The sequence below is a fragment of the Pezoporus wallicus genome, unplaced genomic scaffold (genome assembly GCF_028554395.1).
Source record: "Pezoporus wallicus isolate ANWC-B61680 ecotype Strahan unplaced genomic scaffold, APGP_CSIRO_Pwel_v1 scaffold_11491, whole genome shotgun sequence".
Taxonomy (NCBI): domain Eukaryota; kingdom Metazoa; phylum Chordata; class Aves; order Psittaciformes; family Psittacidae; genus Pezoporus; species Pezoporus wallicus.
In genome coordinates, this window is record NW_026642649.1 from 1,322,133 (window position 1) to 1,349,819 (window position 27,687).

At 43.6% G+C, this 27,687-nt stretch overlaps 1 protein-coding gene across 25 annotated transcripts in view; it reads right to left on the minus strand.

The window, feature by feature from the left end:
* ARPP21 (cAMP regulated phosphoprotein 21) overlaps positions 1-27,687 on the minus strand; it is a 184,215-nt gene that overhangs the window by 20,950 nt on the left and 135,578 nt on the right. For 22 of the 25 annotated variants that reach the window (XM_057431659.1, XM_057431661.1, XM_057431658.1 and 19 more), the window contains 4 exons: positions 25,620-25,789; positions 23,995-24,099; positions 21,505-21,768; positions 13,710-13,836 (listed from right to left, as the gene is read on the minus strand). In XM_057431659.1, coding sequence (XP_057287642.1) covers positions 13,710-13,836; positions 21,505-21,768; positions 23,995-24,099; positions 25,620-25,789 — 666 coding nt within the window. The remainder of the gene's footprint in view (positions 1-13,709; positions 13,837-21,504; positions 21,769-23,994; positions 24,100-25,619; positions 25,790-27,687) is intronic. The other 3 variants (XM_057431676.1, XM_057431677.1, XM_057431680.1) reach the window with 1 other exon arrangement.

Sequence of the window (27,687 nt, forward strand, 5' to 3'; positions counted from 1 at the left end):
TACTCAGCCATGGGTCTAGCAATGATGGCAATACAAACAACGTGTTCACATGAAAACTGGAAATACTCCATACATGCCAGGTTTCTTAGGGCTCTGAGGAAAACTGCAGCAGGATTCCCCAGGCCTAAGTCACTGGCTCTGGAAAGCTGCCATAAGAGAGTATATGAAAGGCATAAAAGCGAAGTATTTTACCACCTGCTTTGACAGCCTAGGAACTGTAAAGCATCTTTTGTAGTGCTGCCCTTCAAATGAAAGGAAAATTCCCCCCCAGTACATTCAATATTTCAGTTTCTGTTCTGTCAATATAAGTACCTTTTGTAACAAGAAGACAAAAGCTTCTCCATCTTTTTGGGGATCAGTATTATTTCTCAAGCAAGGACAACCGGTGTCTCTTTGTGAAGGCTCTATTTTAAAGTACTGCCAAAATACAAATACAAATACAATTCTAACTCAGTAGATGATAACCAGCTTTCCAGACCTAAGGCTGAAGTAGCCAGGATGGGAAACCTACATATACACTTGCATCATGCAGCATCCTTCTCTCTCAAGCCCTGCACGCAAATAAGGAATCTGATGGTGCAGGATGGCCTGTGCAGATGCATGTGTCCCAGAGGTCAGCTTACACCAGCAGAAGGTTAAGGATTGATGTAAAGAGAAGTTTCAGACTCCTTAAGACTCATTCCATGCTACCCCCACTCTTCCTCACTGTGATCAAGCAGTTTCACTACTGAAGGACCCTTCAGCAGGGAGCTGCAGTTGTTCCTAAAGCTAGGGATGCATGACTTGTAAGAAAAAGCCTGATAAATAAACCTGCAACAAACCACACATGGACATCTGTACAGAGACCAGCAAAAGTCACCCGTACCACCTTATTTCCAGTAACTGGGCTGTATGTGAATGAGATGCAATATTTAACTACCTAATAATCATATATGCTGCAACAGAGTTTGCCCTCCAGATTGCTGAAGTGCCCCACTCAGCAGGATTTCTAATCTTCGTATTTCCTATGATGCGAACCACAGGAGGACTTCAAAATGGTTTTGAGCCCGACAGCTTATAAAGACTTTACCTTGGCCCCTACACAGGTCTAGACACTGAAGCCTGACAAACCCCATGAGAAGTATGCTGAGCAGGCAAAATGAAGATCAAGCCTTGCTGAAATCTGCCTCTGCTCTTGCTGGGACACCTCGAAAGGGCAGTCATCTTATCAAGGGTTAACCTCCTCCCCTGGGGAGAGCTGGGGCTTGAGGCCCCAGGTTTTCTTTCCTCCTTGTTTAATTGTATGAGGAAGAAAGTACTGCCTGTGTATGTTCTCCTCATACTCGGAAGTCACAAATGTGGGGTACTGGTCAATCTTATAAAGGATGCTCATTTTTGGAAAGAAGCAGATTGACACACAGCATCCTGAAAAGTAAACAGGCAAAAAAGCTCCACACATACTTATCTGGTCTTGGGGTCATGCCAAAGCACAGGAATTGAAGATGTTAAGAAATCAGCTGCTGGTCGATTGGGATCAGAACAGAATCTGCTGTCCCTTAGGAAGCAGTATTGCTCACTTCTGCTCACGCTCTTGCCCCAGGTACAGGCACATCAATCCTGGGACTGGAACTGAACAGCAATTTCTACATTATGGCTTTTGCTTATCTGCAGCAGAACCCAACACTACACACATGACCCCTCCTAACTGTTGGACTTGTGGGTTTCACTCCAACAAGTTAGCTCTTAAGATCTTTGAGGAGAAGTCAACTCTTGCAAGTGAAGCAAGTGGTTTTCTGAGGACTGATTTCTGTAATAGACACCCAAACATTCCCCTCTTTTCCATATCCAGGAAGTCCTGCCTTCCCTGCAAGTAGCCTTCTCTAACCAGGAAGCTCTATGGACCTTGCACTGAACAATGGTTAACTGAGAGTCCTTAGATGAGGTATTATAAAATAAACCTCCCTCTCAAATTGCTGAACGAGAAGAAAAAGGAAATATTCTGGAATCTACTAAAGCAGAGCCTAAAATCAACCGCCTGCAGAGCAGATGCACCAACATCCACCCCTGCTCCATCACCAGCACGACAGGTCTGTCACCAACACTATATATATAAAAATCAAGCCGGATCACACTTGTGATGATCAAAACTTACTGAGATTTTCAAATTATCATAGAACGGTTTGTGTTGGAAGGGACCTGAAAGCTCACCCAGGTCCCACACTCTTACCATGTGCAGGGGCACCTTGCACTAGATGAGGTTGCTCAAAGCCCCGACCAACCTGGCTCTAAAAATCTACTATCATAAAAACCAGGTTATCACTTTTTTCACCTCCAGATTAAACATCCCCAGACCCAAAGGATTTGAAAACACTGAAGAATGCCGCTATAAAACAGGTATTCGCAAGTTTTTGACAGCCACCCTTTGGCTTGGTGAGCTCAGCAGGATTAGAGCTACTACAGTAACTACCAATGCACTTACACATCATAACCTAATGAAAAGAAGATGAGAGAAAATGGGTGAGATAACCTAAGGGGTTATCAGAGAAAGGTTCTGCTTTACCTGCCCATTTGTTGTGCCGTTGTTCTTGACTCACCTGAGCCATGCAGTAGCCTTTCACCAGCCTGTGAGATATGGGAAATGGAGGATTTCTTTTCAAAGCCACCGTTGCCATCATTCAGCAAAGCATCCTGCTGGGATCGCTTCACATAAACACAAGCAGTTTGCTCACTGCAGACTGAAGCTTTCCCCCCACCCCGTCTCATTTCCTCAGTTTCTACTTGATGGATGTGCTGAGTCTGTTCATTTACAGTAGGAAACTCAGGACAAGAGTTCTTGCTGATTAATTATGGCCTGCTTGGAAACAGCATTTTACTAGTCAATTAGAAACAGCTCTCCGAGGCAAACCGTACTGTCACGTGCCCACACACGTTTCTCCAATAAATCATAGCATTCAGTACTTCCACAACAGGCCATATTATAGCACAAATGAGCTGCCTAATGCATTCTGAACGCTGCCCTAAAGTCATGTCACGTATTAATCAGGACCAAGTAGAATAAGCAAATAAACTGAACTAACTGCGCCCTCCTCCAGTCTTCAAATGCTGCAGTACCACCGAAAACCTTGTGGAAGGCAGCACTGATGAAGGTGCCCTGAGAGAAGAGCAGGAAGTTGCTTGAAAGGTGTTAATACACCCGTGCACCTTGGGCATTACCTTCTCCCTCCATATAACAAGTCCTATCATGAGAGACTCGATGTCAGTTGAGCTGAGAGAGCTCAAGAGCATTTGCCTATGCCTGCACTGCAAGACAAAGCATTTGGTGATAGCTTGGGTATAAAAGGTGCTTTGTAAAACCCAACTCCCGAATTCTACACACAAATCACAGTCAAATTCACTCTTTCCTGGAATAAAGAACCTCAGGAAACCTAATTCAGATTTGGTAATTCCCTGCATTAAACGATAATTCTATTTCACCAAATTACTTTTGCCTTGCGATGTAGCTGCATTCATAATTATTTATTGCCCAGCTCAAGGTTAAGTGAATGAACAGCCTCACTGAGATCCCGTATAAGCCCTTATTTTTCACAATGTACTACACAAGATTAATTGCTTTGTATTTCTCCAATAGAGAGAATTAAAATTGCCATTTCATACAAACTATTAACACAGCAACCGCTTTGAAGTAGCCCATTGCTTCTTGCAATCTAATACATTTCCCCTCTCCTGCTTACTCTATAAAGTGCTACCTGGCAACCTTAAAAACGTAGTTTCTGGAAGTTCCTTTGCAAGACCTGTGTAAATCCAGGCTTTTGCACTCTTGCAGACTCGGTACCAGATGAAAAGTAGCTCTTGACAAAGAGCAAACTGGAAGCATAGCTTTGTTGAGCAGATGGCATTGAAGATGCTGCTTCAACAGCATGCTACTTGCAAACCCTGAGGACAGTGCTGAAGCATATAATAAGTTGTTTTGATAGCACAGGCTGGCAAAAAGAGCATGGAAATATATATATATATATATATAGATTACACATATATACACACACATCCCCTAAACATTTACAGGCAAAGTCCACTACTCAGTTCTCAAGATGGTTCTGTGTTTTCATTGCATAAGCAACTACAAGAAACACTGAGACTGAAGATGATGAGAAATCCAAACACTTGCAAAGCCATCCATGAATTACTCCAAGTGGCATTTAGGAGTGCACACTTAGGGATCCTACATGCCCGATCCCAAAGACTACAGCAGTCAGTGGAACTTTGGGTGCCCAAAGTCTTACAGAGGGTGAATGAATGAGCAGCTGCCATAGGAAAAGCTTTTCCTTCTTCTGATTTACCTAAGCTGTCTAAGGAACTTCTTAGAGATGGACAACAGCCCTGAATTGGATGGCCACCACAGTGCCTGCCTTAATGCTCTTTTAACAAGCTCTATGCTGGGTCCCAGGAGAGGAAAAGAAAATCTCTTCACATTGACATATCCAGTTCTTAGCACAGAAGGCTCTCAGGGCGAGCTGCGGCTCCTTGGTATGACTACGGGACAAAAAACAGCATTGGACAAATAGGTGCAATAATGGTTTTTCTGCTCCTTTACTTGCTCTTAGGTGCTTTTATGACAGGAGTCAAAAGCCTGTGTTTGTCACGAAAATATCAGGCTACTGCATTGAAAATAAAAAACAAGCCTATAAAAATACAGAAGGAAAATCTGTGTTTACGTACTTCTAATCCCAGCTCTTCCCAGATACACTGGGCAAAAAGCTTAGCTTCCAAGTATTCAGGTATGGTCGGGTCAGGCATTCAAACTGCTAAAAAACCCCATTGTGTAAAAAGGAATTTCAGTTCCACCTTTTAAACACTGTGCCTATTTGTCTCTCTATCCTGAAAACAATATTCCTGATGAGGGTATACTCATGTCTTGTCAGCAGCACACAAACAGAAGCTCTGAATAGCATTAACCAACCTCTATTCGTCAGTTCTGGAGTGAATTAATGTAAAATGACTTGCGTTTACAGCTGGGTCTTTAGACTGGCAGCAAAGGGGGAGTGAAGAATCACCTCGTTCCCTTCTCAGTCTACATCCTATCAGCCATGAAGGAACCCTCAGAAGAGTCTGCAACAAGAAAAGCTGCGTTTATCCTTATCATTCATAATGATGAATGCCAGCGATAACCACTGGAAGTGAAGCCTCGGCGGGGACTATGCATCACCAGTAATAACAGGAATAATCAAGCTGTTAGAACCAGACACGCAGACAGCAAACTCAATTCTTTTCATTCTCTGTCCAGTACCAATGACAGCTACCAGCCACCATGCATCGCAATTAGCTCACGCTGCAGGAATGCTCTCTGCTCTGGTACATAATGAGTGAGCTGCAACAGGGAGCAGGACCTGGGGAAGAGGCGAAGAACTAGTTGGAGAAGCATCACATACCCTTGCTGTTGCTAAGGAAACCAGCTCAATTCTTTGGGAAGACCCAAGGCCTGCCTCCTTCACACCCCCACTCCATCAGCCTTATTTCACTCGCAAACAAACAGAAGAGAAACTGAGACAACTGCTCACGAGCTATAGAAATGCATACATTCTATATGTTTAATGTTGGTGAGTCAAAATGAAAATGTCCCTTTCATTGCAAAGGGGTGAATGGCTTGGGTCAATGGTAACTGACTGTAACAAAGGCTTGAATAAAGTTCAGCACTGGGACCTTTTTACAGATCAGGTCAGCCAAACAGTGCTTCAGTGACCAGGACATGGTTCCTGAGTTCCTCTACCCTAGCACTGAACACATAGATTCATAGAATCAACCAGGCTGGACAAACCCTTCAAGATCAACAAGTCCAGCTGTTACCCCAGCGCTGCCAAGGCCACCACTAACCCATGGCACTGAGGACCTCGTCTACATGGTGTGTGAACACTTGCCCGTTCCAATGCCTGAGCACCCTTTGGGGAAGGAATTGTTCCTAATATCCAGGCTAAACCCACATGCTGTGGCCCTTCTTTCAGGCAGCTCATAACACGCACACACATTTCTTCTGCTGCATCCCAGTAAGCGTCCTGTTCTATAAGCTTTACAGCTGCAAAGGGCACTTCAATTCCTAAATTCTCCATCAATAGCAATTACAAGGCAGAGGCCCGCTCCTCACCCCCCAGTGCAGATCTCTGGTGTACGTTTGGGGTATCTCTTCAATTCTTAGCTCAGACCCAACTGCCCTCCTGCACTCCTTCATCCCACTGCATGCTTCCACCTGCAGGGAAAACCAAGCCCCAGAGCCTGTATCCATACTGTGAGCAGCATGCCTGAAGCAATGCTGGAGACGGCCTCTGCCCCTCTGTCGATGGTGGGTCTCCACTAGTTCTAGCCTAAATCTGTCTTTGCTCTCGAGGACTCCAATATAAACCTTTGAATTATTCAGAGCTGTAAAATTCCATCTCAAGAAGCGGGAGCACCGTGCATTGACCCAACACAGAATTAGCGAGTAGAAATGGTGTATGACTCTGTCTGGCAAAGAAAAGAAACATAAAGATCCTTTGTAGACACCGTTGAATACCTCAGAATGTTCCCTACATCCTAGTGTGGCCTTTGCAACTTTTACAGAGCCTATTTTGAAATCCTACCCCCCTGCACAATGCTCTCAGAAATCTTTTCTCTCTATGCTTGCTCCTGTACATTGACTTACATGGCATTAAAACATACTAATTCTCTAAAAAAGAATTAATCTTAAATCTATATTTTAGTGGGAAACCCCAGGGATGCTCTCAGAAATGGCTCGGATCTCAATTAGTGCTAGAGAAATTGCACAGAACTTGAGAAGCCTTGAAAGAAAACCACAAGTGAACGCCTGTCTTAAGATGCTTAGGGCTGTTGAGCCTGCTGGTGTTCTCTTCCCTCAATATTTGCTCTCTCTTGGTGTGAATGCTGAATAATTAAAGAAGTCATCCGAGGAAGAACAAAGCTTTTTGACAAAAGTGATTTTGCCTTTCAGCTTTCAGCATCAAGTGTGCTGCAGGAGTGTGATAGTATTAATTCTATTACTTTAAATTACAGATACTCTGTAAAGCCAAATGCTGGTTCATTACCGGTGCAGCTCTATTGCTTAATGTCAGAAGGACAGCAGGATTTAGTGTTCCTAAGGCTTCGAAGCCCCAGGCCTGGCTTTCTCAGCAAGCTTCTGAGAAGCCTTGAATGCAGTATTCACTCACAGCATCCTCCTCCAGCAGTACAGGAATGAAATCCAGGGTGCAAAACTCTAGGTGGGAAACTCCCTGTGGCTAGCTAATAGGAAACACTGAGGAGGTGGATGGGTCTTGGAGCTAATCTTAATCACACACCATACACAACAGCGAAATACTGTAAAAGCAAGACCTTAAAATTGCAAAAAGGAACCTGAAATATATAATCAGAACTACATTTCATGCTTTATACCCTTCTTTGTCATGCTTCTTTACACCTTTAAAGAAATCACTGTAAGAAAGATGGAGAACACCCCTGCACAGCAGAGATCCCCAGGGAGCGTGTTCCCTGCAGTGCACCACATGGGTTAAAACCCTCTCAGGCTGAGGTACCTGGCTTTCCCACACAATGGGAATGCCTCACATTGGAACCACATCTCTAAGGCAGCTAGCTGGCAGGCGCTGTGCTCTGCCTTGCAGATGCTCTTGGTCTCAGACACAGTACTGTCCAAACAAAGAGCTCACAGGTAAAGCTTAAAGTTTCTGGGCAATTTCAATGTAAAATACTTGCACAGAAACCAATGATATCATCAGGGATCACTTCCAAATCACAATTCTCAATTTAATCCTACAGCAATTGCTGCGAACTCTTCCCTGATCCGGCCCTACTATTCCATAAAACGCCCTTAAATTTCAAAGCCTTACAACAACACTAATGAACACAGCACTACACTCAAGTGTCTAACACAGTAGGGCTTTGTCTGTCCCCTTCCTATCAAGCCCCTGTAAAAAGGGATGCTCACCCCTTGCAATGCAGTATCTGTTAACCCACCCCCTAGCATTGAGCACAGATGGGACACCTTCAGTACAAAGCTGTTTCGGTAGTGCAGTAAGCAATCACTGCTGGAGAAATAGTTACTTTGGGTAATTAGATACCCACATATTGAAGTCGTTTATGTTTACATAAGCACAGACATTACAGGGGGAATTAGGCAAACAAATCTATCAGGGACCAGGAGCGCCTGTCGGGTTGCTAATGAAGGTAGAAAGCGGCAATCTTTCTTTATCAGGTTTTCTAATGGCCATGCTAACAAACCAATCTTCATCTCTCGCCCGGTTCCTTTCCTCTCTGTATCAATTTACAGGGACAAATGCTTCCAGAAGACAGAGGGGATGATAACGCTCCTCAATGATGCTGACACCTAAGAGATTAAATTAAGCAAAACCTCAGTATTTCACTGTCAATTTGACTCTGATTTCTACGTAAAGAGATTCATGGTCTCTGTTAAGGTACAGTTTGTCTTTGCTTGAAATTTGTTTCAGAGATGCATTAAAAAGACAATTACCTCTTTTTCCTTACTGGAAGCTGCAAAGGCCAATAACACCGTACTCCAGCAGAAGTATTACCTTTCCTTCAAGACAAATATTTGCTACTTACAGAAGTAAATACTTAATGTATACTTATGAAGAAAGCATTCTACACCCCGGCAGTGCTCAGCTATGTACTTTCCTCACGTAACAGCCTCCTTTGCCTACCGTACACAACCAAGTAGAACTGGAATTTTAGGAAAAAAGCAGAGATTTCCTATGCAATTTGAGCCTTATGCTATCTGGGCACTGAAACAGGTTATAATGGCCACATTTGTGGGTTCTCAAATGCACGGGAAACCCTAAAATCATTACATTAACTGCAGAAGTGACAGACCATCCCATTATGCCAAATACCATCTTATTTTCTCTGGAAACACTGTAATGCAAACCTTTGGCTGGAAGATTGGTTTACCAAAGTACTACAAGTCTTAGCTTTAATCTCCTCAGAAGATGATCTTCATCCCTGATGCAAAACACACACCCCAGATTTTTACCTTACAACTGTGTGATAAACCAAGCTAACTGCCTTTTAGAACCATGATCTAAATCCTTAAACAAGGATCTAAGTATTATTGTAATCTATAAGGTGCACATCGAAATTATCTGGTACACATAAGGTGGAGACAGAACGATGAACCAAAGCAGGAGAAAATCACATGATTTGTTGCAGGTTGTTCATTTGTGAACAGCAATAAGACCAGTTGCATATCCCAAAGTAATGCTCATGTACTTATCAACTCATGTTTATGAAGCACATTAAAGATGAAACGTCCTTGCGGTGCACAGCACTTGTTATACTGAAAGTAAACAGATACAGCGGTATAAAAGACCCCATTGCTGATTATTTCTATCATAATAAAATACAAAACGTTACTGATTTAGCAGCAATATACCTCTATTTTTCTATTCAAACACAATACCTAGGAGTGAAAGCTTTCAAACTATCAATACAGAGGTAATTACTGAAGAATGAAATACTGATGATGCTAGACGTGCAATTTACAGTGTACTGTTAGATGAAGACGCGGAAATAACATCTTCTTCTGCCTGGTTACAGAACTGGGCATGTCACAGGATGTTAAGTATCGTCTGTTAGAGAGGGCAGAAATGACTGATAACAATATACCCCAAAAGTATTTCTGTTTACAGACCAAACTACCACACTGTCAGAGGCCACATTTTCACCCTGGAGAAGAGTAGGCTCCTGAAGGGGAGACCTTATAACAGCCTTCCAGTGCCTAAAGGGGCTACAAGAAACCTGGAGAGGGGATGTGACAAGGACACGCAGTGACAGAGACGTGACAGAGGGGAGATTTAGGTTAAACATCAGGCAGAAGCTCTTCCCTGTGAGGGTGCTGAGGCGCTGGCACAGGGTGCCCAGAGAAGCTGTGGCTGCCCCATCCCTGGAGTGTTCAAGGCCAGGTTGGACACAGGGGCTTGGAGCAAGCTGCTCCAGTGGAAGGGGTCCCTGCCTGTGGCAGGGGTTGGAGCTGGAGGAGCTTTAAGGTCCCTTCCAACCCAAACCAGTCCGGGATTGCGTGATTTTGACTCGACACAAACGTAATTCAAACAGCAGAGATTTTTACAGAAGCTTCATGGAAACCTCTGTTTGTGCCAGGCTGATGCCAGAAATGGGTCATTTACATTCCCATCCGAGCCTGCACTTAAGGGGGGAAAAAAAACCAGCAGGAGGGGTAACCAAACCCCCACAGAAGTTCACATGCTTCTCTCCAGATGATCTATTGCTGCCACAGCCCTAATCTAATTTTGGGTGAGCTCATCCTTTTTGCTGCCCTGGAGCCGCTTTAACTTAATATCGCTCTCCTTGCAGAGCCACGAGAGAGCACAGGCTCCCTTTCCCACCGCAGATGCTGTGCTGACATTTCACTTCAGCTGTTTGCTGTAAAAGTCATCAATATCGCTCCGCTCCTGAAGAGACCTTTTCTGAGCAAAATGAAAACAAATTGCTGGCGTTAGAGCAAACTTTGACCTCTGCAGCCCAGAGGTGGGGAAAATAACACCTAAAGTCCTTGCAGCGGCTTTGAAAGCTTCCAAAAGCTCCTCCAAGCATGCAAACTTGTGTATGGTAATAAAACACCTCCTGAGGTGCCAGGCTCCCTGTTCACACCGCAGCGCATGCCAGCCAGCAGGTATAGGCAGGCAGTATGTACAGGTAGAGAGCCTGGCCTCCCATGGGCTCTCCTGCGCTGCACTCATCCTCCCTCTGAAGCATCAGCAAGTGCTGTGAGGTCTTTGGGGAGAGCATTTCCAACAGCATTGTTTCATCTGCCTCCTTCCCATCTGTTCCCCCTTTCCATTCACACCATTCCTGACCTGCTCTCTGTTCCACCAGTCCTCCTTCATTTCCCTGCCCTTTGCTATCCCCAGCTCCTGCACAACCTGCTCACATTCTGGTCTGAAGCTAAGTCTACATGGGAAGGGAAACCATAGCCTGAAACACCCACTTGTTGCTTGTTATTTTCCAGCCACGTACAAGCTTCTAGGAAGATTTTAAAGGGTTTCTTTTGGTTTTTTTTTTTGTTTTGCTTTATAAAAATGTTTTTTTTTAAGGGAAAAGTAGTGAGGTTACTTGGCCAGTTTTGCTCAAACAATCCTCATAGCAGTAACATTTTAAGTTCATTGTCTAATTTCTACCCCATTTGACTGAGAGGTGAAAGCTGCAGAGAGATGACACGTCCAAAGTTTCATAGCAATCAGTGTCTTGGAAGAGGAGAGATGCTCCCCAGCTCCCCTGTCGAAAGGCTGCAGTGTGAGCTCGCAGGGATTTGCTCTGTTGAGCTCCCACCACTCCATCTGCTGCAGTGGCAAAACACCATCTCTTGCCCAAAGAGATGAGGACTTTGCAGAGGGGCTGAGGGCACAGGTCACATGAAGAGGAAAATGTATGTGTGTGGGGAGGCTGATGCTAAGGAAAGCAGATGTGGTGACACAAAGCACGAAACCACCTGAGATCATCACTGAATCATCTGGGGTTTTGGAGTCTCAGTGCTTATAGTGAACCTTCTGCAATAAATCATAGCATGAATAATCACAGAGCCAACTAAGTTGGAAAAGACTTTTAAGATAATCAAGTCCAACTGTTACCACGAGACTGCCAAGTCCACCACTAAACCATACGCTTTCCTATGCCTTAATTTCTCTTTAATTTAAGTATAAATTATGTGACATTTTAGAAAGCTAGCTATTCTCCAAATACCCATGGATGCAGTGGAACATAAATACACATTATCCTTCCAGCATCTCCACGACAAGACCTGTAGAAAACTGCAAAGTGCTTCCTGTCATGCCTATTGTACGCTCAGGTGACGGCTGTGGGAAAGGATGTATCTGAGCCCAAAGGGATGGACCAGCTTGAGGAATCTATTCTCAACCAAGTCTCAAGATCTGAAAAGAGTTAAATGCTTAACATCACCACCCCAGCAGGGAGCCTAAACCGTAGTCACAATGTTTTCAGTCTTAAACAAGAGATAAAAATAATGTTTCCAACCGAGCAGGCAGCTGAAAGAGTGAATTGCAGGGAAAGGCTGGCATGCTAGAGACTGTACACAAACTCCTTGACTCATGTTTGCCAAACACGAGTCGTAAGGAAAACGATGCAGTAAACACAGAAACAAGATTAGCATTTGCATCTCTGCATTGTCTGTACCCAAACGTAACAGCTCCTGTGCTACAATATACCTTTAAAGCCAGGATTTTCTTAAGATCAAACAGCTGGATCTTCTCCAGAACATCACTCAAGTGCTTTAGACCATCCCTTGTGCACTTCATTTACCATAATCTCCGTTATGCTATGGATGTAGCATTAAACTTATAAATATAGCTTTATAACAACACAGTAGACCCAGATAATGTCATCTAGGTTGATTTGCACCGAGGTTCAAAGACCCACTATATAGAGATAATAAACATGGCATAGATTGTCAGGTAATAGAAGCTAGAGGAGACAGATGACCTTTGTGCAATATTTCACCCTCTTCCCTCTCAGGGATGTATAAAGATGAAGGTATGAAAGCAGACACAGTCAGGCACCACTGACACTGACCAAAATGCCACCATTTTTATTAGAACAGCTTAAAAAACAAAGCCAAAACCCCAATCGATTGCTTACTTATAGCTGTGTTTGCTGCATCTGTTTCCCTGAGCGTGGACAAAATTGCCAGCAGCCACATTACAGAGACAGGTTGATGGCTGGCTGACCCCATAAGTCTTGTTCACATCTCATGTCTGCGCTGCTGACTTGCATCTTAAAAGACTTGTGTATCGGGGCCTCTGCAGGGAACCTGCTTTGCCATTCAGAGTGGGTTTTACCAAACCCAGACAGAACAATGAACGCTTTGTCCTACCCGGCATGTCTGTAATTGCAAGCCCTACCAGGAAACAACATCCCCTGCACCTTGGAGTTACTGTCTGAGACACTGAACGAGGAGAGATGTGCACTAAAGAAACAGACAGCCAACAACTTAAACAGAAAAACCTCCAAGACCAGAACTCTTTATTCCCTCGAAAGGTGAGGACCCCTTCACAAGCACAACCCCCAACATGCACCAGCCCAACTCTGCCTGTGTCCCTCTTAATGTGGTGTCATCAGGAGTGGCACGACACAGCAGGAAAAGAGACCGGTTCACTGTGAGACCTGCTACTCACTCTCTTACAGTGTAACGGCCCCCCTTCCAGCTGCACCCTTCTGCGGGGAGCTGGTGCCGATGGGCATCAACCACATAGACCGCCGCGCTGTTCCTCAGGCTCAGGGGGAGCAGAAGGTGATGGAGCACCTTCTCCATCACTGCAAACCTGCCCTCCTTGTAGAGCCTTATAAATACTTGGGGATTTTGCATGAGGAAGGACAAGCTCCAACAGTCGGCTTGAATATGCAATGTACTGCTCACATCAGTTCCCCCCCACTCCTCCCTGTGCCCCAGTATGTGGAGCACGGACACTGAGGACACAACACCGTGTCCAGGAAAGCAGTAGTGAAGAACAGAACCTCTGCTCTTCCATTGCTCAGCATCCCCAAGCAAAGAGTTTCTCAAGTCGTAATTTCCCCCGCTATTTTCAAACAGAACAGCAACCAGCTTTCTCCTCTGCTGTTCAAATTCAAAATGAAACCACAACCAAGAGGTTTCACCAGCCAAGGCACTGTGAGCCGCTGAAGAAATGAGTAACAGATGCAAATACCTGCTTGCTGTGCAGTCTGTGGGATCTGTTGACTCCGCTGTGCATTGTACTGAACTGAGGCAATGGGTCTGTACTGCTGAGTTCTTGAGGTAGGGTACTGACCAGATGGGTAATAATACACTGGCATCTGCAAAGAAAGAGAACAGCAGCTAACTACAGGCCCTAAAGCTCCAAGATTCACAACATCAAATGCAACTGGAAGGGGAGCAGCAGTTCAAGTCAAGCAGATTAGTGGTAACTAATCGGAGGAGGGGGTTGCACGGCATCACTTCAAAACCTGCTGTTTGCTTCTTAGCTTTGCTAGGAAAAGGACTACTGGTGCCCAAATTTCTTCTCAGATACTTTAAGAAATGGGAAAAAAAAAAAAAAATTTAATTGAAAGAGACAAAACCATACAGGTTGCATAAAAAACATGTACCAAAGAAATCACAGTAAAGAAGCAATTGCTGCAGAAAAGAGGATGCAAACACCACCTTCCATATCAACACAGTACACATAGAGAGCATGTTGACCAGGAAGTGAACTCTGGCAAAACCAGTCAATTCACAGCAAAGAACAGCCTGGAGTAAAAACACATAGAAGCAAGACAGAGGCAAAGATAGAGAGGGTGCCCTTAACACTTGTAAGAAACAACGATTAAATCCCTGTTTTTGTTGAACAGCTACATGAACGTTTCCCTGCAGCCTCTCCCAAGGCTGGTGTGAATACAATTACAGTTCAAAACACAACCGTAACTTCTTTCTTGCAGGAGCTGAGGGTAAGCACCGAGCCAGCAAGTTCTGCTAGGTGGGCTTCTTTTTTGTGTTGTCATTGTCTTATAGAGCAAGGTGTACTACATCACTGCATCACGCAGAGGAACGTGGACGTTTGAGGGCGACTGGTGCTGCACGTTTGCTACAGCACTGTACTGAGACACTTGAGCTGAACAGCTTTCCACTGACCTTTGGCAAGTTCAAAGCACTCCAAGTCTTTCATTTTCATCTGCAGTGGATGCTGTAGTTACCTGACAGAGGTTGACAGCATACGGTATCATCAAACTGCAGAGAGATGCAGGTCTGGTTGAACATCGCTTCTCTGTTACATCCCTAGGCATTTCTTTATACAATTTACTGGTTTATTTTTCCCCTTGTGTGTAGCATTTATCCTACTCAGACCTATGCACAGAGTCCTACCAAATGCTTTTGGGTTGGGTTTTTAATTTTCATACAAAAATAAGAACTATTTTTGCCACTTTCATTTGCCTGGAGGAAATGCTCGCGACACAGCTCATTCAACTTGATCATGCATAAAGTATCAGCAGAGTAAAGGTAATAGCATCCTTGAGCATACTGCTAGGACATCAACAGAGACACTAGAAGGTTACTTAGAGACGCTGTCAGATGAGAAAGCACAGGCATAGACACAAAAGACTAGGTAAGAAGGGGGTATGGATGGCTACTTGGGCAAGCAGAAGACTGCTGAATGGCTAACTGGTGGGAAAAGTGTCAGGATCAACCAAGCTGAATTTGGTCTGGTTGGTGAAGTGAAACCCTCAGACCGACTGAGAGTCAACATCCCCTGTCAATCAAGAGCCTGAATACCAATTCATTCTTCAAGGTTGCTTCATTTTCCATTCAATCAATGGAACTCTTCCCCTCACTAATAATAGCAGCCAGCTTCAAATACCAGAAAAACAAGAACATTTTGATTGAAAAATGTAAGCTCTCCTCCCTCCAGACCTACCAAGTGGCACATAATAGCTACAGCCTGCCCTTGAGCCAGTTGGGTTTTTAGAGACTAAAGTAACCAAAGCAAAATGCCTTTGTAAAATGGACAAGACCAGGATGAACTTTGCTTCGCTCAAAGCAAAGCCACAAGGTATAGGAAAGCTGACCCAGGCGTTTAAGGTGCAAAATCATTCTTTAACTATCACAGCCATGTAAACTATGGATCAGGCAAGTTTAGTGTGATAAACTCATCTTGTGGAAAGGGGACTGCTCTCAGCAAGACTCTACTATAGGAGACTGGAAAGAAGCGAGAGGACTCAGCTTAAGTAAATTCAATGCAAAGAGCTGATCCTGCCTTGGAGCAGGGGAACAGAGCAGACATTCCAGCAACTATTCTGTATTTTCTATTACCACCTCCTACAAATCAAAGAATATTAAACCCCTGTGGAAATACTCCCACTTCTCCTGGCAGCAGCTTAATCTCACTTAAAGGATTTAAATTTATTTGATTTACCCTCAACTTCCTCATTTTCCCTTGTACAGATGAGCCCCTAGATAGTTGAGAACACATGAGCATATGAGAACAATGTGAATTATTTCTTGTGGAAAGGTTCTGTGGGTATTAACTTTAAAACGCAGCCTAAAGAACATAGGTTTTGGAGTGACGTTTGTATCTGAATAGGCTCAGCACAAACCCATCTATGCACGCTGAAGCATTTAGGGTAATTTGGAAATAGGTATTTATTTTTACCACCCAGTTAACACCTCAGTTAGTCAAAGGGTTTTCTCCCTTGCTCTCATTTTCTCAATTCATTGGAATACAGTGGCTATATGCCTCCAGCTTGTCAGAGTGCAATCTATCAGCCTGAAAAATGACAGTAGTAGGAGTGTTGGGTAAAAAAAAAATCATCATTTCACTGAGATTAATGGATGAATATGTCACTAATCGCACATGCGTGACTTGCAAAGGAGACGTTTAGGTTTTCCTGGGATCTTTTTGTTGTTGCTGTTGCCTGTAGTTGGTTTGGGGTTATTTATTTGTAGCTGGAATTGACTGGGTTTCCTGTGTTTTGTTAAAAGGTCAGCCATTAAAAGAAAGGCTTGGTGTAAAACATAGACATTGGGTAAAATAGGTCTTTCATGGTTGAGGGGCTTGCAAGGATCCATTTTCATTTATCTCGAGTACATCTCTGCGTCAGTAGTCGAAATGTGTTATTTGTCCTTTCTGCTATTACTTCAGTGTACAGTGGAATTAGAGGGATCAGAGATAACCAGTATCACTTACACCACCTGCCCTGACCCTATTGAATTTTTTAGTTTCTCATTGCATTGGCGTTACTAACACCTTGCTTATGTGCTCTTCCACAAAACCCGTCACGTTTCTGTAGCAGCCTACTGACACGCTGCATCAGACTTGAATTGCTCCCCCATGTGAACGCACAGTCTAGCCTTGGACCTGTTGCTCATGTAACATATTTCATTTACAGAACCTGGAAGTCTTTATTGCACAAACAAGCATGCCAACGCAACTATACGGTCATCCTAGATTTCAAAAAGCCCTTCTAAGACCACACTTTGATAAATGCTGCCTTCTTCAGTCTAAGAGCAGTTTCTTGATGTTAATCCTTGACACTGTAAAAAATCCCTCCTTTTAAATAACCACCATAGAAACAGTTGACAGATGATCCTTACCCCCTTGGATATGCTTATTTTGAAGGTGAATACCTTCCTTGCTTGCAGGCTGACTGTTCCAACACATACTGCTTTTTCTCTCATATGCAGCTTTTTCTGACTGGGCACACCACTTCAGAGACACTCATGAAATGGCACAAACAGGCATTTCTTCTTCCTCCTTCTAATGTGCTTTGTCCCTAGATGATAGGCAGGGACTCAATACAGCACTGGCTTTCTGCTTTGTTCTGTCCACATACTGTTTGTTCAAAACCCATTTCCAGGCTGGGTCTCCCTGGACAGCTCTCTGCAGCATCCCTTAAATTCACAGAGATGTTGTACATCTCCTCATGGTAGAAGCAGGATTCCACAGATCTTTCAGGTTGATTTTACTTCCCCAAACTCTCTTCCTACTGACTTACAGCTTGATTCTGACATCAGACAGATCTTCTGTTTTCTCTTAACATTGCTGATACCCAGTTAGGTTTGGATTAACAAATTCCTCCGGATGATTAGCGATGCTGACGCTATTGCTAACAGCAGCATAAATGGGAGCAAAGACAACAGAAACCACAGTGATGCATAGACACATGGAGGTACCATTTCTTCCCAATACCTAACTGACTGGGATCAGTCATCCTTCAAGGATTTTTCTCTTCCTCCCCCCCCTTTCTCTTCCCTCCTCCACTCCCTCCATAACATAATGGCCTGTGTACAACTGTAGGACATCCTCCAATATCATTTTCTAAGATCATCACTAAGACCCATTCACTTGCAGTGACTCACCAGCCTTCTTCACGACAAGCTTCCTAGAGGAGACATGCTATAAATAAAGATTTTGTCTTAAGGTAGCTAGGGACTCTCTTGGAGCGGTCTTATGGAAAGAGACAGCTAAGACACAAAATGAACTCAGATGAAAAATACCTGCACATGTGCATTACTTCTCCAAGGCTCTCCAAGGCTTCATGCCACCTCATTTCTGGACATCACATTGCCAGTTTGCTTTTCAGGAAGAATGATTCCATGGGGAAAGTAACTTTTAAGGGAGCATATCCTTTCCCATTGGCAGGGTACTCAGAGTTTTCCCATTTCTTCATTTGCAGAGGCAATGACAAGCACCACGGAGAGAGTGCTGCCAAACCCAAATGTGGACCCTTGTTCAAGTGCCTGGGCCCAGAAGTGTTACAGAAGTATATGTCAAAGAAGCAAATTGCAAATAGAAGAATGCAGAGAAAGTAAAGATGTATGTTTCCTATTTGTGATATAGAAAGCAAACAGGCTTTAGTTTCTAAAAGTCCCTTTCAGCAAACCCTGGCTAATGGTTAAGGTTTGTTTGTTTCATTTTGGTTTGGATGTTTGCTGGTTTTCTCCTACTGGCTGAGCAAAGGTCATTATTTTCAGGTTATTAAATCATTACTCTGTCTGCAAGCTGGGGAATAGCTGTGATGAAAGAATCAGCAAAAGGAAAGTAAGGGGTCCTCTTGCCACTTCTTAGGCATCTCATTTCAAGCTCAGCCTGATGCTGCTTTGATGCAGCCTGGGAGAGAGAATCTTGGAGAGCAGCCATAGAGCCATGTTTAATTGAACTTCAATACAAACCCTAATAATTTAAATGCAATACCCTAGGGTTTGTAGGCTTGGAGAGCATTTTTTTCTCCTCCTTTAAGATCCCAAAGGAAATGACCACACTCACAGGACCTCTACTAATTTCCAACAGCATACAGGACACCACAGCCAGCCCACTAGAACCTTATCAGCAATGCATTTGCAGGAACTAATTACATTATGACATTAGAGCCAAGCCTCTTTTTTACTGGTTTAAGTTCAATAGCAACTTTTAAGGTATAAAAGTGCTTTTACATTGACTGCATTGATGAATACATCACATAATGTTTTGCACGCATTACCATCTTAACTGCACTTGTTGAGCAGCCTCACTATTGCATTTAAGCCCAAAACAGTAAAGGTAAAGCAGAATGCCAACAGCCACCACCACAGTGAAGTTTTGCCATGGGCAGGATGGAGAGATGGGGTCTAAGTGCCCTACACAGAAAGCTAAGCTATTAGGGCAAAGGAACTACTGTTTCCCAAGGCTTTGCACATCTTTTTATACAAGGAACCTTCCATTGCTGTACACATGCCACAAGTAGTACACAAACCAAAGTGCCAAATTCTAGCTGAAGAGAATGAATTAAAGCTGGAGACATCGATCAGGGGTTCCTATCTGTGCACGTGAATGCTGCGACCTGCTGCACCCTCTTCCTTCCCTGCAGACTAAAGCCACTATTTCACAGTACAGGGACAGAGGCAGCAGGGACTGACATCCCACACACCCTCTTCCACACCAGTATCTGACAAGGATCTTTTAGAATAGCAATCAGCTGGAGACGGATGGTGCATGTAGTGCAGTAGACACTGACACCGCTGAATTTCTCGCCTTTCTATGCCCCTCTGAGGACAAACCATTCCCCAGTGAAATAATTGAGTTTGCTGCAAACCCCAAAGATATTTTTCTGCCCTTGGCAACTTTTCACTTTGTTATAACATAGGAGGAAAGTGCCTGCAAATATATTATTTGGGGTACAGAGACACACTGGCCATTGGACACAGCAGTACGGTACTGGTCCTACAGCATCCTCTACATGAAAAGACACCTCCTCATCGTTTGTCCTCTGAAGAAGTTCACCTGACTCTCCAGTGGTACCAGAGCAAGTATGAATGAGGGAAAACAGCCTCATAAGGTAACGCTATGCCAGACTGAATGAAAACTCAGATGCAGGATGGGATGCAGGATGCTGCAGCCCCCCCACCCAAGCAAACCCCATACAGCAAGGCTGGGAAATGTTATCGCTTTGTCTGCTGCAGTGACAGCTCATGAAATGGATGTGCTCACATTGATCCGGTTCACTAGGAGTGTCGGGAGGTTTGATTAAATGATGTCTGAAAACACTGAGGCCACTGGGGGGGTTGGTTGTACGTGAGGAGAGAAGCCCAGCCAGCTTCCACTTGCCCACTAAGGAGGCTGAGTCCAGGCGGGGAGATGGAATCTGCTTGTCAGGTCACCTTTTTCTCCCAGATATTTTAAAAACATGCTACATTTGGCAAACATTGAAATGTTTTTCTACCAATATTATCATTTTTGTTTTTACAAAAATAATCACATTACATTGAACTTCAGCTCCTTAGAATTATTTTTATTACAAGCCTTCTCTCAGAAAAAATGGCTGCGTAGGTTCTAACTACGGACATCACCATCCTCTATGGGGTGGCAGCATCCAGCAGTCCTCGGGTTTCTTTTGTTTTTAATTAGTGATCTCATTAACTGGATCTCTAGCTCACTTAAAACATTGTAACAGTATAAATTCTTCATTACTCTGGCAATACAGAATCCCATTAACAAACACAATTGGAGATTTTTAGTAAGAAGCAGCCAACAACCAACCCAGTAGGATTTACACTACTTCTACGTTAAAAGAAATGGTGATTTCTTTTTCCTTTATTTTTCATGTTTTCTTCCAAAGGATAAAATGAAACCAAGAAAGATACTATTAATGCCATTTGAAAGTAGAGTTTAAATGAAGTTACCCATAATTGCATAAAGAAATTCATCTTTTTAAAGTGTATGCCTTGAAAATGGGCCAGAAAGTCATCTGTGCATTTTACTTCTTGACAGTAATCACTTTCAATATTCCGTAAAGGTACCCAGGAGACAAGTGGAGATGTTTGGTAGTGAACAGTAAAACATAATCAGTCTTCAGGAAGACAGTTAAAATTACTGATCTGTGACATCTCACATGTTCAAGTCAATTAAATATGATTAATGACTACCTGGGCTGATGTGCGTGTTGCTCTTTTGGTGTATATATACAGGGAAAAAGGACTATGGATATTTATTCACCTCCTTCATATTCATAGAATCATTTAGGGTGGAAAAGACCTTTAAGATCACTGAGTCCGACTGTAAGCCTAGCACTGCCAAGTCCACCTGTAAACCACGTCCCTAAGTGCTATCTTAGTTGTACTTTGGATAGGGAAACAGGGTAAGAACAGAACAGCATCCAAGATCTTCCCCCAGTTCTTTAACCACTTTTTAAACAAAGAAACTTCTATATCCACAAATCCTTTTTTCCCTTTTTATTATCTCCCCCATCTTACATCTCTAATTGAGCTGAAATTGATGTTCATAATCTGAACACTTATGCCAGTCAGAACGCCAACACAACGCCCTGACAGAGGGGAACTCTTCCCTTACCATATGCAGGCATGTCCTGGAGTACAAACACGTGTTCAGAAAATGGTGTGAGGATAAGGAAGGAATTGCTGAAACCCAGGAAATGACAGAGGTTTTGCAAGTGTCCTGCTACCTAAAACTGTTATAATGAGCAACACGCCAAACCAATAGCAAGGGCTATGCGTACCTGAGCAGGTGGTGGTGGTTGTTGCACGAAGCCCTGGGGTGGAGGTGGTGGCTGCAGCACTGGTTGGGATCCTGGTGGACCTGAACCTGTAAAGCCTCCTGGGGGAAGCTGCTGACTTGGAGAAGCCATAATGTAACCCGTCTGCTGGGCAGGCTGCTGCAAGATAGGTGATGGGTACACAGGACCAGACGGCGACTCGGGGTTGTCTCCTGATGACTGACGACTCAAGCTCATCTGGTTGAACTGTGTTGTCATGTCATCTCGCTGCAGGGCAAAAGGCAGTAGAAGATGATGCAGGCATGATGTCTGCAGTAGGCACGCAAATGGGCAAAACAAAACAGGCTCAAACAGGACACAAAGGGGGAAAGGAATCACTTGGCTCAAATACCAAACTTTGCAGGGGGATCCATAAAAGCGGAGGCAGTTAGAATCACTATAAATGCTTTGGAAAAGACTTCCAGACTGCACGGGGAATGGCACCACATGGCACAAAAGCCAATTATTTTGGCTCTTACCCTGCTCCTCCATATTATTCCAAAGTGACAAGTGAACTTTACAGTGTTCAAAAGAAGACATCCTGAATATAAAGGGCACGACAGTAATGTTATGAATACCTCTTCCTCCACACACTGAATTCCTCAGCCAAACACAGGCTGGTAATGACACCTGTGTTTCAAAACCATCCCAAGAGGGAATCAGTAGGATTCAGGTGCAGACCTTTACCTTTCTGGGCTGTTTGGAAAACCCAAGGTTGTAAACACAGAGAAGGTAAAAAAAGCTGAGCCTTTAGATGCTATTTTAAGGCTTTTTATTCAGCGTTAGAAAGAAACAAGTACTTTATTTGACTGAAGGGGAAAAAAATAAATCTATGGCAGGATGAAAGTACCAAGTAAAGTCAATGGACCTGAGGCTTATTAGTGCTGGTAATGATACAGGGATTCTAGACAGTATCTCTTCAGTCTTGCAAAAAGATCCATACTAATCAACTCTCTCAAGTTTATTCTGTGAAGGTTGAAGATTTACAGACATGTTTCTATGCATCTTCACTTGTATCTGTATCACAAGACTTTTAAATACTCAACATACTCTATACCACAATGAATCCAGCATAAAACTCCTTTACGTGCCGATATGCAGATTATGGTCCCTTCCTCATACGCCCTCATGGATAGGGAATATGCACTACAAAAAGGCTTTTCACTTAGAACATCCATGCTATTTGACTTAACCTCCCACTCTGAGAGCAGATACCATGGGAGAACATTTCAAACACCCTCAGGTGATGTAAGAATGCAATGCTATTAACTTCACCATCCTCCTGCATCCATATTTAGGTACAGAAGCTGTTTGCCTGAAATAGTCTCTTATAAAAGCTACCTGGATGGTGAGCAACTGCAAACAAACCCTTCATTGAGCCTGGAATGTCTCTGGTTTTGTACAATAGAGACTAAGCTTCAAAACCCTGTAATTAATACCTTGTGTGTATTATGCAATGTGCCTTGAAGACATTAATTCAGGTGAAGTTTCGCTATTAAATTAGCCATTGAAAATATCAGCCTTCCTATGACTACCACTAGAACAACCTGAGATGCCTGCAAGACGCTTTTTGAGTGAATTAGCATTGAGATATGCAACTTATGTTCAGCATGGACCATTTTTTATTGTCCTTTAAATGGTACTGCTCATCCACTGGGCATTAATAACGTTCTTTTAGCTGCAAGGATCCATTCAGCTTTGTTTCCATCTCTTACTATAACTGCATGACATCTCTACCTTGGGAAAAAAAAATACCAGTCATAAACAAGATTACCAGAGCAAGAATAAAAAATAACATTAAAAAAGGAACCTTGCAATGCCTCTTCAAATGTGAGCTTCATTTTACAACGGCATAATGTTAGATCAGTAAGCACCAAGCCAGACACAGGCTCCAGGAGAGCACTCTATTTATCTTTCTTACATGTGTCCATTGGTGCTTTCTCAGGACACACAGTGTACCACACCTTCTGCAGCCGGTTCACCACTACTCTGCTTCCCAAGTGCTCTGGTACCACCAGGGAATGAATCCAGGCAGAGGGTTTCGTGTACTGAGAAAATAATATACAACACAAAAGAAGGATTTCTGGAGTTCTCTCCTCCAGTCTTTATGGATATGAGAGGGGAACAGCCCAAATCTCCAAAGCCCAAGTTAGCAATTTAAGCTTCCTCGACACAAAGTGGGAAGACACAAGTTCCTATCACAAGCACAAGAAAACATCTATCTGGATGCTCTGCTAACCAGGTAGACAGCCCTGCTCTTGCCATCATCCTCCAGGCTGGATAACCAGAACCAAGGGAAAGCTTGTCAGGACCAAAAGTGTTATGGCAAACGGGGCTCTCATGTGGGACACCCCTCTTATTGCCACCCAGAGGCTCTTGGGGATGGATATTCATGCTTACACACCCAACTCCAACATCAAGGAAAGGAAAAATGAAAGGAGAAATCTTCAGTACCACAGAAAACTGCTGCGTTGGAGAGACTGGCAGGAGGTGCTGGGGAGGATAAGAAACTGCTGGATACTGGACTGACTGAGAAGATGGCTGCATTGCCTGAACGGGCTGCAAAATAAGCACAAAGAATACACATAACACCGACCACCCCTGCCACCTCTGTTATTGAGAGCAAAGGTCTCAAACACAGCTCTGAAAATGCAAGCGGCTCATTGCCAGCCCAGGTACAAGAGGTCAGGTACTGCAATTTTCATCTTCATCTTAGCCTTACACCAAACTATTCTTTATCACAGATTTTTCTGCCTTTTCCCACGTATTTGATGGCTGCCAGATTAAATAAAGCCACAGCCACACCTTATTACTGATGGGAGGCAAAGCCACATTATGATTCTACATTTAATTTATAAAGATAAAATGAGAAAGCAGCACAGTGTAAGTGCATATTTGAATTCTGATAACGGCTGATTTAACTGATGAGGGTGTCATAGGCAAAGGAATAATGACTGTAAAGCTGCTTTGGCAGAACACAATAGCCAAAAAAGGAACAAATGATAAAGAACAGGTTGTGAGTTACCAAAAGACAGATCTGCTGTGGATGTTTACCTAAGTGTAATTTTCTACAGCACTATTACCTTGGAATATCTTTATTATTCCTTTTGGTTTAATCTCTCATTTACCATGAGTCTTACACAGGTTTGGTACTACCTCTGTCTTCAAACACTGCTGAAACCAAATCATGCGGTAAGAGCCACAAACACACAAATCCAAACCCAGTAAAATCCAAGCAACTTCCCCACATTTTAGCATCTTATTTCTGGGTAGCCTGGGATGAACTGTGCCACATTATAAAGCCACACAAGAACCACAGCAGATCCTGGCTGCTCTGCGAGTAAGTAGGATGGAGGGTTCTTGCTTGAGTAGTTCCCCCCCCCTTTGGGAGAGCAGACACACAATCCATCAAATTAAGTCTGCAGCAGATGCTGACCATGCTCAAACACATCTGGCCACGTGCCATGTTCAGCCAGGGGCCAGAGAGCTGATACACCATGGCACGTGCCCAAGCTATGCTGCTCTGTAGATCCAGAGCTTGGGGCTCAGAGCAGGGTCATGGCCAGAGCATGGGGTGCAGGCAGAAGACCCACGACGTTGGGCAGGGGTGCACAGAGAGGGGGCTTCCCATAGATCAGGCCTCATGTAAGTGGACACAGAAGGGTTTGTAGAGCCCTGTGCTGTACTTGACTCTTTGACTCAAACCCACTGCTGTCGGAAGGGACAGGGAAAGCTCCCCATCTCTTTGCAGAGAATTACAGACCGTGCTAGCTTGAGAATTAAATGCTTCAGCTTTCACCTGTGGGCAATTTTTGCAAGATAAATATATGTAGATATGCACCAACTCGCTCAAAAGTCCTTTGCAAAATGAAACCACGCTTTAGATGAAACTGAAAATGGAATCTTCCCCTCTCTACCCATGTCATACACATTGAAAACACAAACCATGGGCCCCACTTGTTTCAGAAGAAAAGAACATCCTGATATTTCATCTACCTGCATCCTTCCCTCCTACCCTTTAGGCCATCCTTCACATCCACAAGAGCTTCCTCGCTTTTTCCAACGGCCACCACACCTACCTGTGTGACAAGGTGACTTGCCATTTGCTGCTGTGGCTGTTGAACCTGCTGAGGCTGCTGGGATGAAGGCTGCTGCTGAGACTGCCCCACCATCTGGCTCCTCATCGTCTGCTGGCCACTGGGAGGATTGTATATTGCCGGTGTCCCATCAGGATTTACAAACGGTTGACCTGAAACAGAGCACCCTGCCTTTGCTCAGCACCTTTGAGAATGTTTTCTGTGTGAAAGCATGCAACCTTGCTTTAGCTGATGGCTGTTTAGCTGACCTGCAATACCAGTACTCATCACTCTCAATGCCCCATTAGAGGATCAGCCATCCTTTTCCTTTCTTTCTTTTTCATCTGCAGACAAAGCAGGCAGCAGGTATCTGTTTTGGCAGTATGACTTCCCAAGGAATGGGTGGCAGGTTACCATGGCTATGAATCAGATGCAGTGGTTACTTGGAATCATTCAATGATGAATCAATTAATGCTAAAAGTGAACTCTGAATCAAACACTGGAGGTAGAGAACATTTCATTGCCATGCAATAGCAGTCAAACGTGCACAACCACTCCTGATACATTATAGGTTGTAATGAAAGGAAAAAAATCCAAACCCATCCTCATTACTAGTTGATATACACATTCTAATGGCATAGTGCTGTACTTTCGAGAGCTGTGCCCTGTGTAATTAAAGGAGGCAGCACTGGAAGTTATCAGGAAGCAACACTTAGGCTGTCTTTGAAAATCTCTTATATACAGGACAAATCCTGGCCAAAGTTCTACTAAGTTGCTGAACATCTCTTGCTTGAGGTATTTCAGCTGGGCAAGAGCAATGTTTGTGGAAACAGAAATAAATTTACCCAAGTCATTGTTTTATGTACAGAAAAGAAATGGTATTTTTCTGTAAGGAAAATGTTTTCCATGACCTCAGTTCTCTTCCATCATAAATCGGTAAACCAAAGGAATTACAGATGTTTCCTTGAGAAGAAGGAATTTTGGCAGTGATAACATGTAGGTAACTAAAGTATGAATATTTGAGAGAAAAAGGGAGATCTGGAGGAATTTGGTGGCTGAGAGCAGTAGTGAATTAATGAATTTCTGGTCTGTACATCACAAGCATCTCTACCTGTTCTAGGTACTCCTCAGCCTTTCGGTTCCTCCCTCTTACTAATCGTGGTCAGGAACATATGAGGAGCACTGGCTAAAGAAACCCTGCTCGATCTCTAGAGCATCAGGACTTTGAGGATGAAGTCTTACTATACTGGGCACATCTCACACACTGAGAAAGGTTATCATTAGAGTGAATGGAAGCAAAGCACAGGGCAGTTCTGTCCACTAGCTGATCTCATGCTGTGAATATACTGGGTGGCAATGGCATAGACTCCCTAGATTTGGGAGTCTCAGGCTCTAGAAGTACTTTAGGAGACTGGGGAAGTCAGACTGCGTGAGCAGAATAACAGGCTCCCAAAACCTGTGCCAGATGCTCAAGGGAAACTGTAAAGAGCACTTCCTGTGTCTCAATGAAGGATGGCAGAATTGGAAGAGAAAAGGTCTAGAAATGCTTTTAAAGATGAAAAATAGACCTTTTACGAAGAAACCCTGAAATAAGAAATGAAAAGGAAAGATCATATGGTAACAGGGAAGACATTTGTAAGCTACGAACTGTGGCCCAGAGAGAAGGACACAGATTGTGATGCCTTTTAAAGGAGTAAGAATGAAATGTAAATGCTCTTAAATTGTCAAAGGGGTTAAGTCAGAGAATGTGGCAACAAGAATCCTTTAAAGGGTAAACCAGACTGCTGAAGTGGGTGAAACAGAGCAAAACAGCACAGCCACATAAATGGTGTTTCCCAAAGCAAGCAAAAAGTATCTTCATCTGGGGAAGGAGAAGGGCAAAGCAGAAGAGAGGAAACAAAGGAAACTATATAGACATGGAAAAGGAAGTGTGGATTGCCACCACCTGAGGAGGAGCTGAGAGGTATAATCAGAGCAGGGACATACTGACAGCATCTGTGGATGCCATTAGGGGCTTGCAGAGTCAGTGACTATTCAGTGTGAAAGGAAACAAGGGCCTTTAAAGGACATG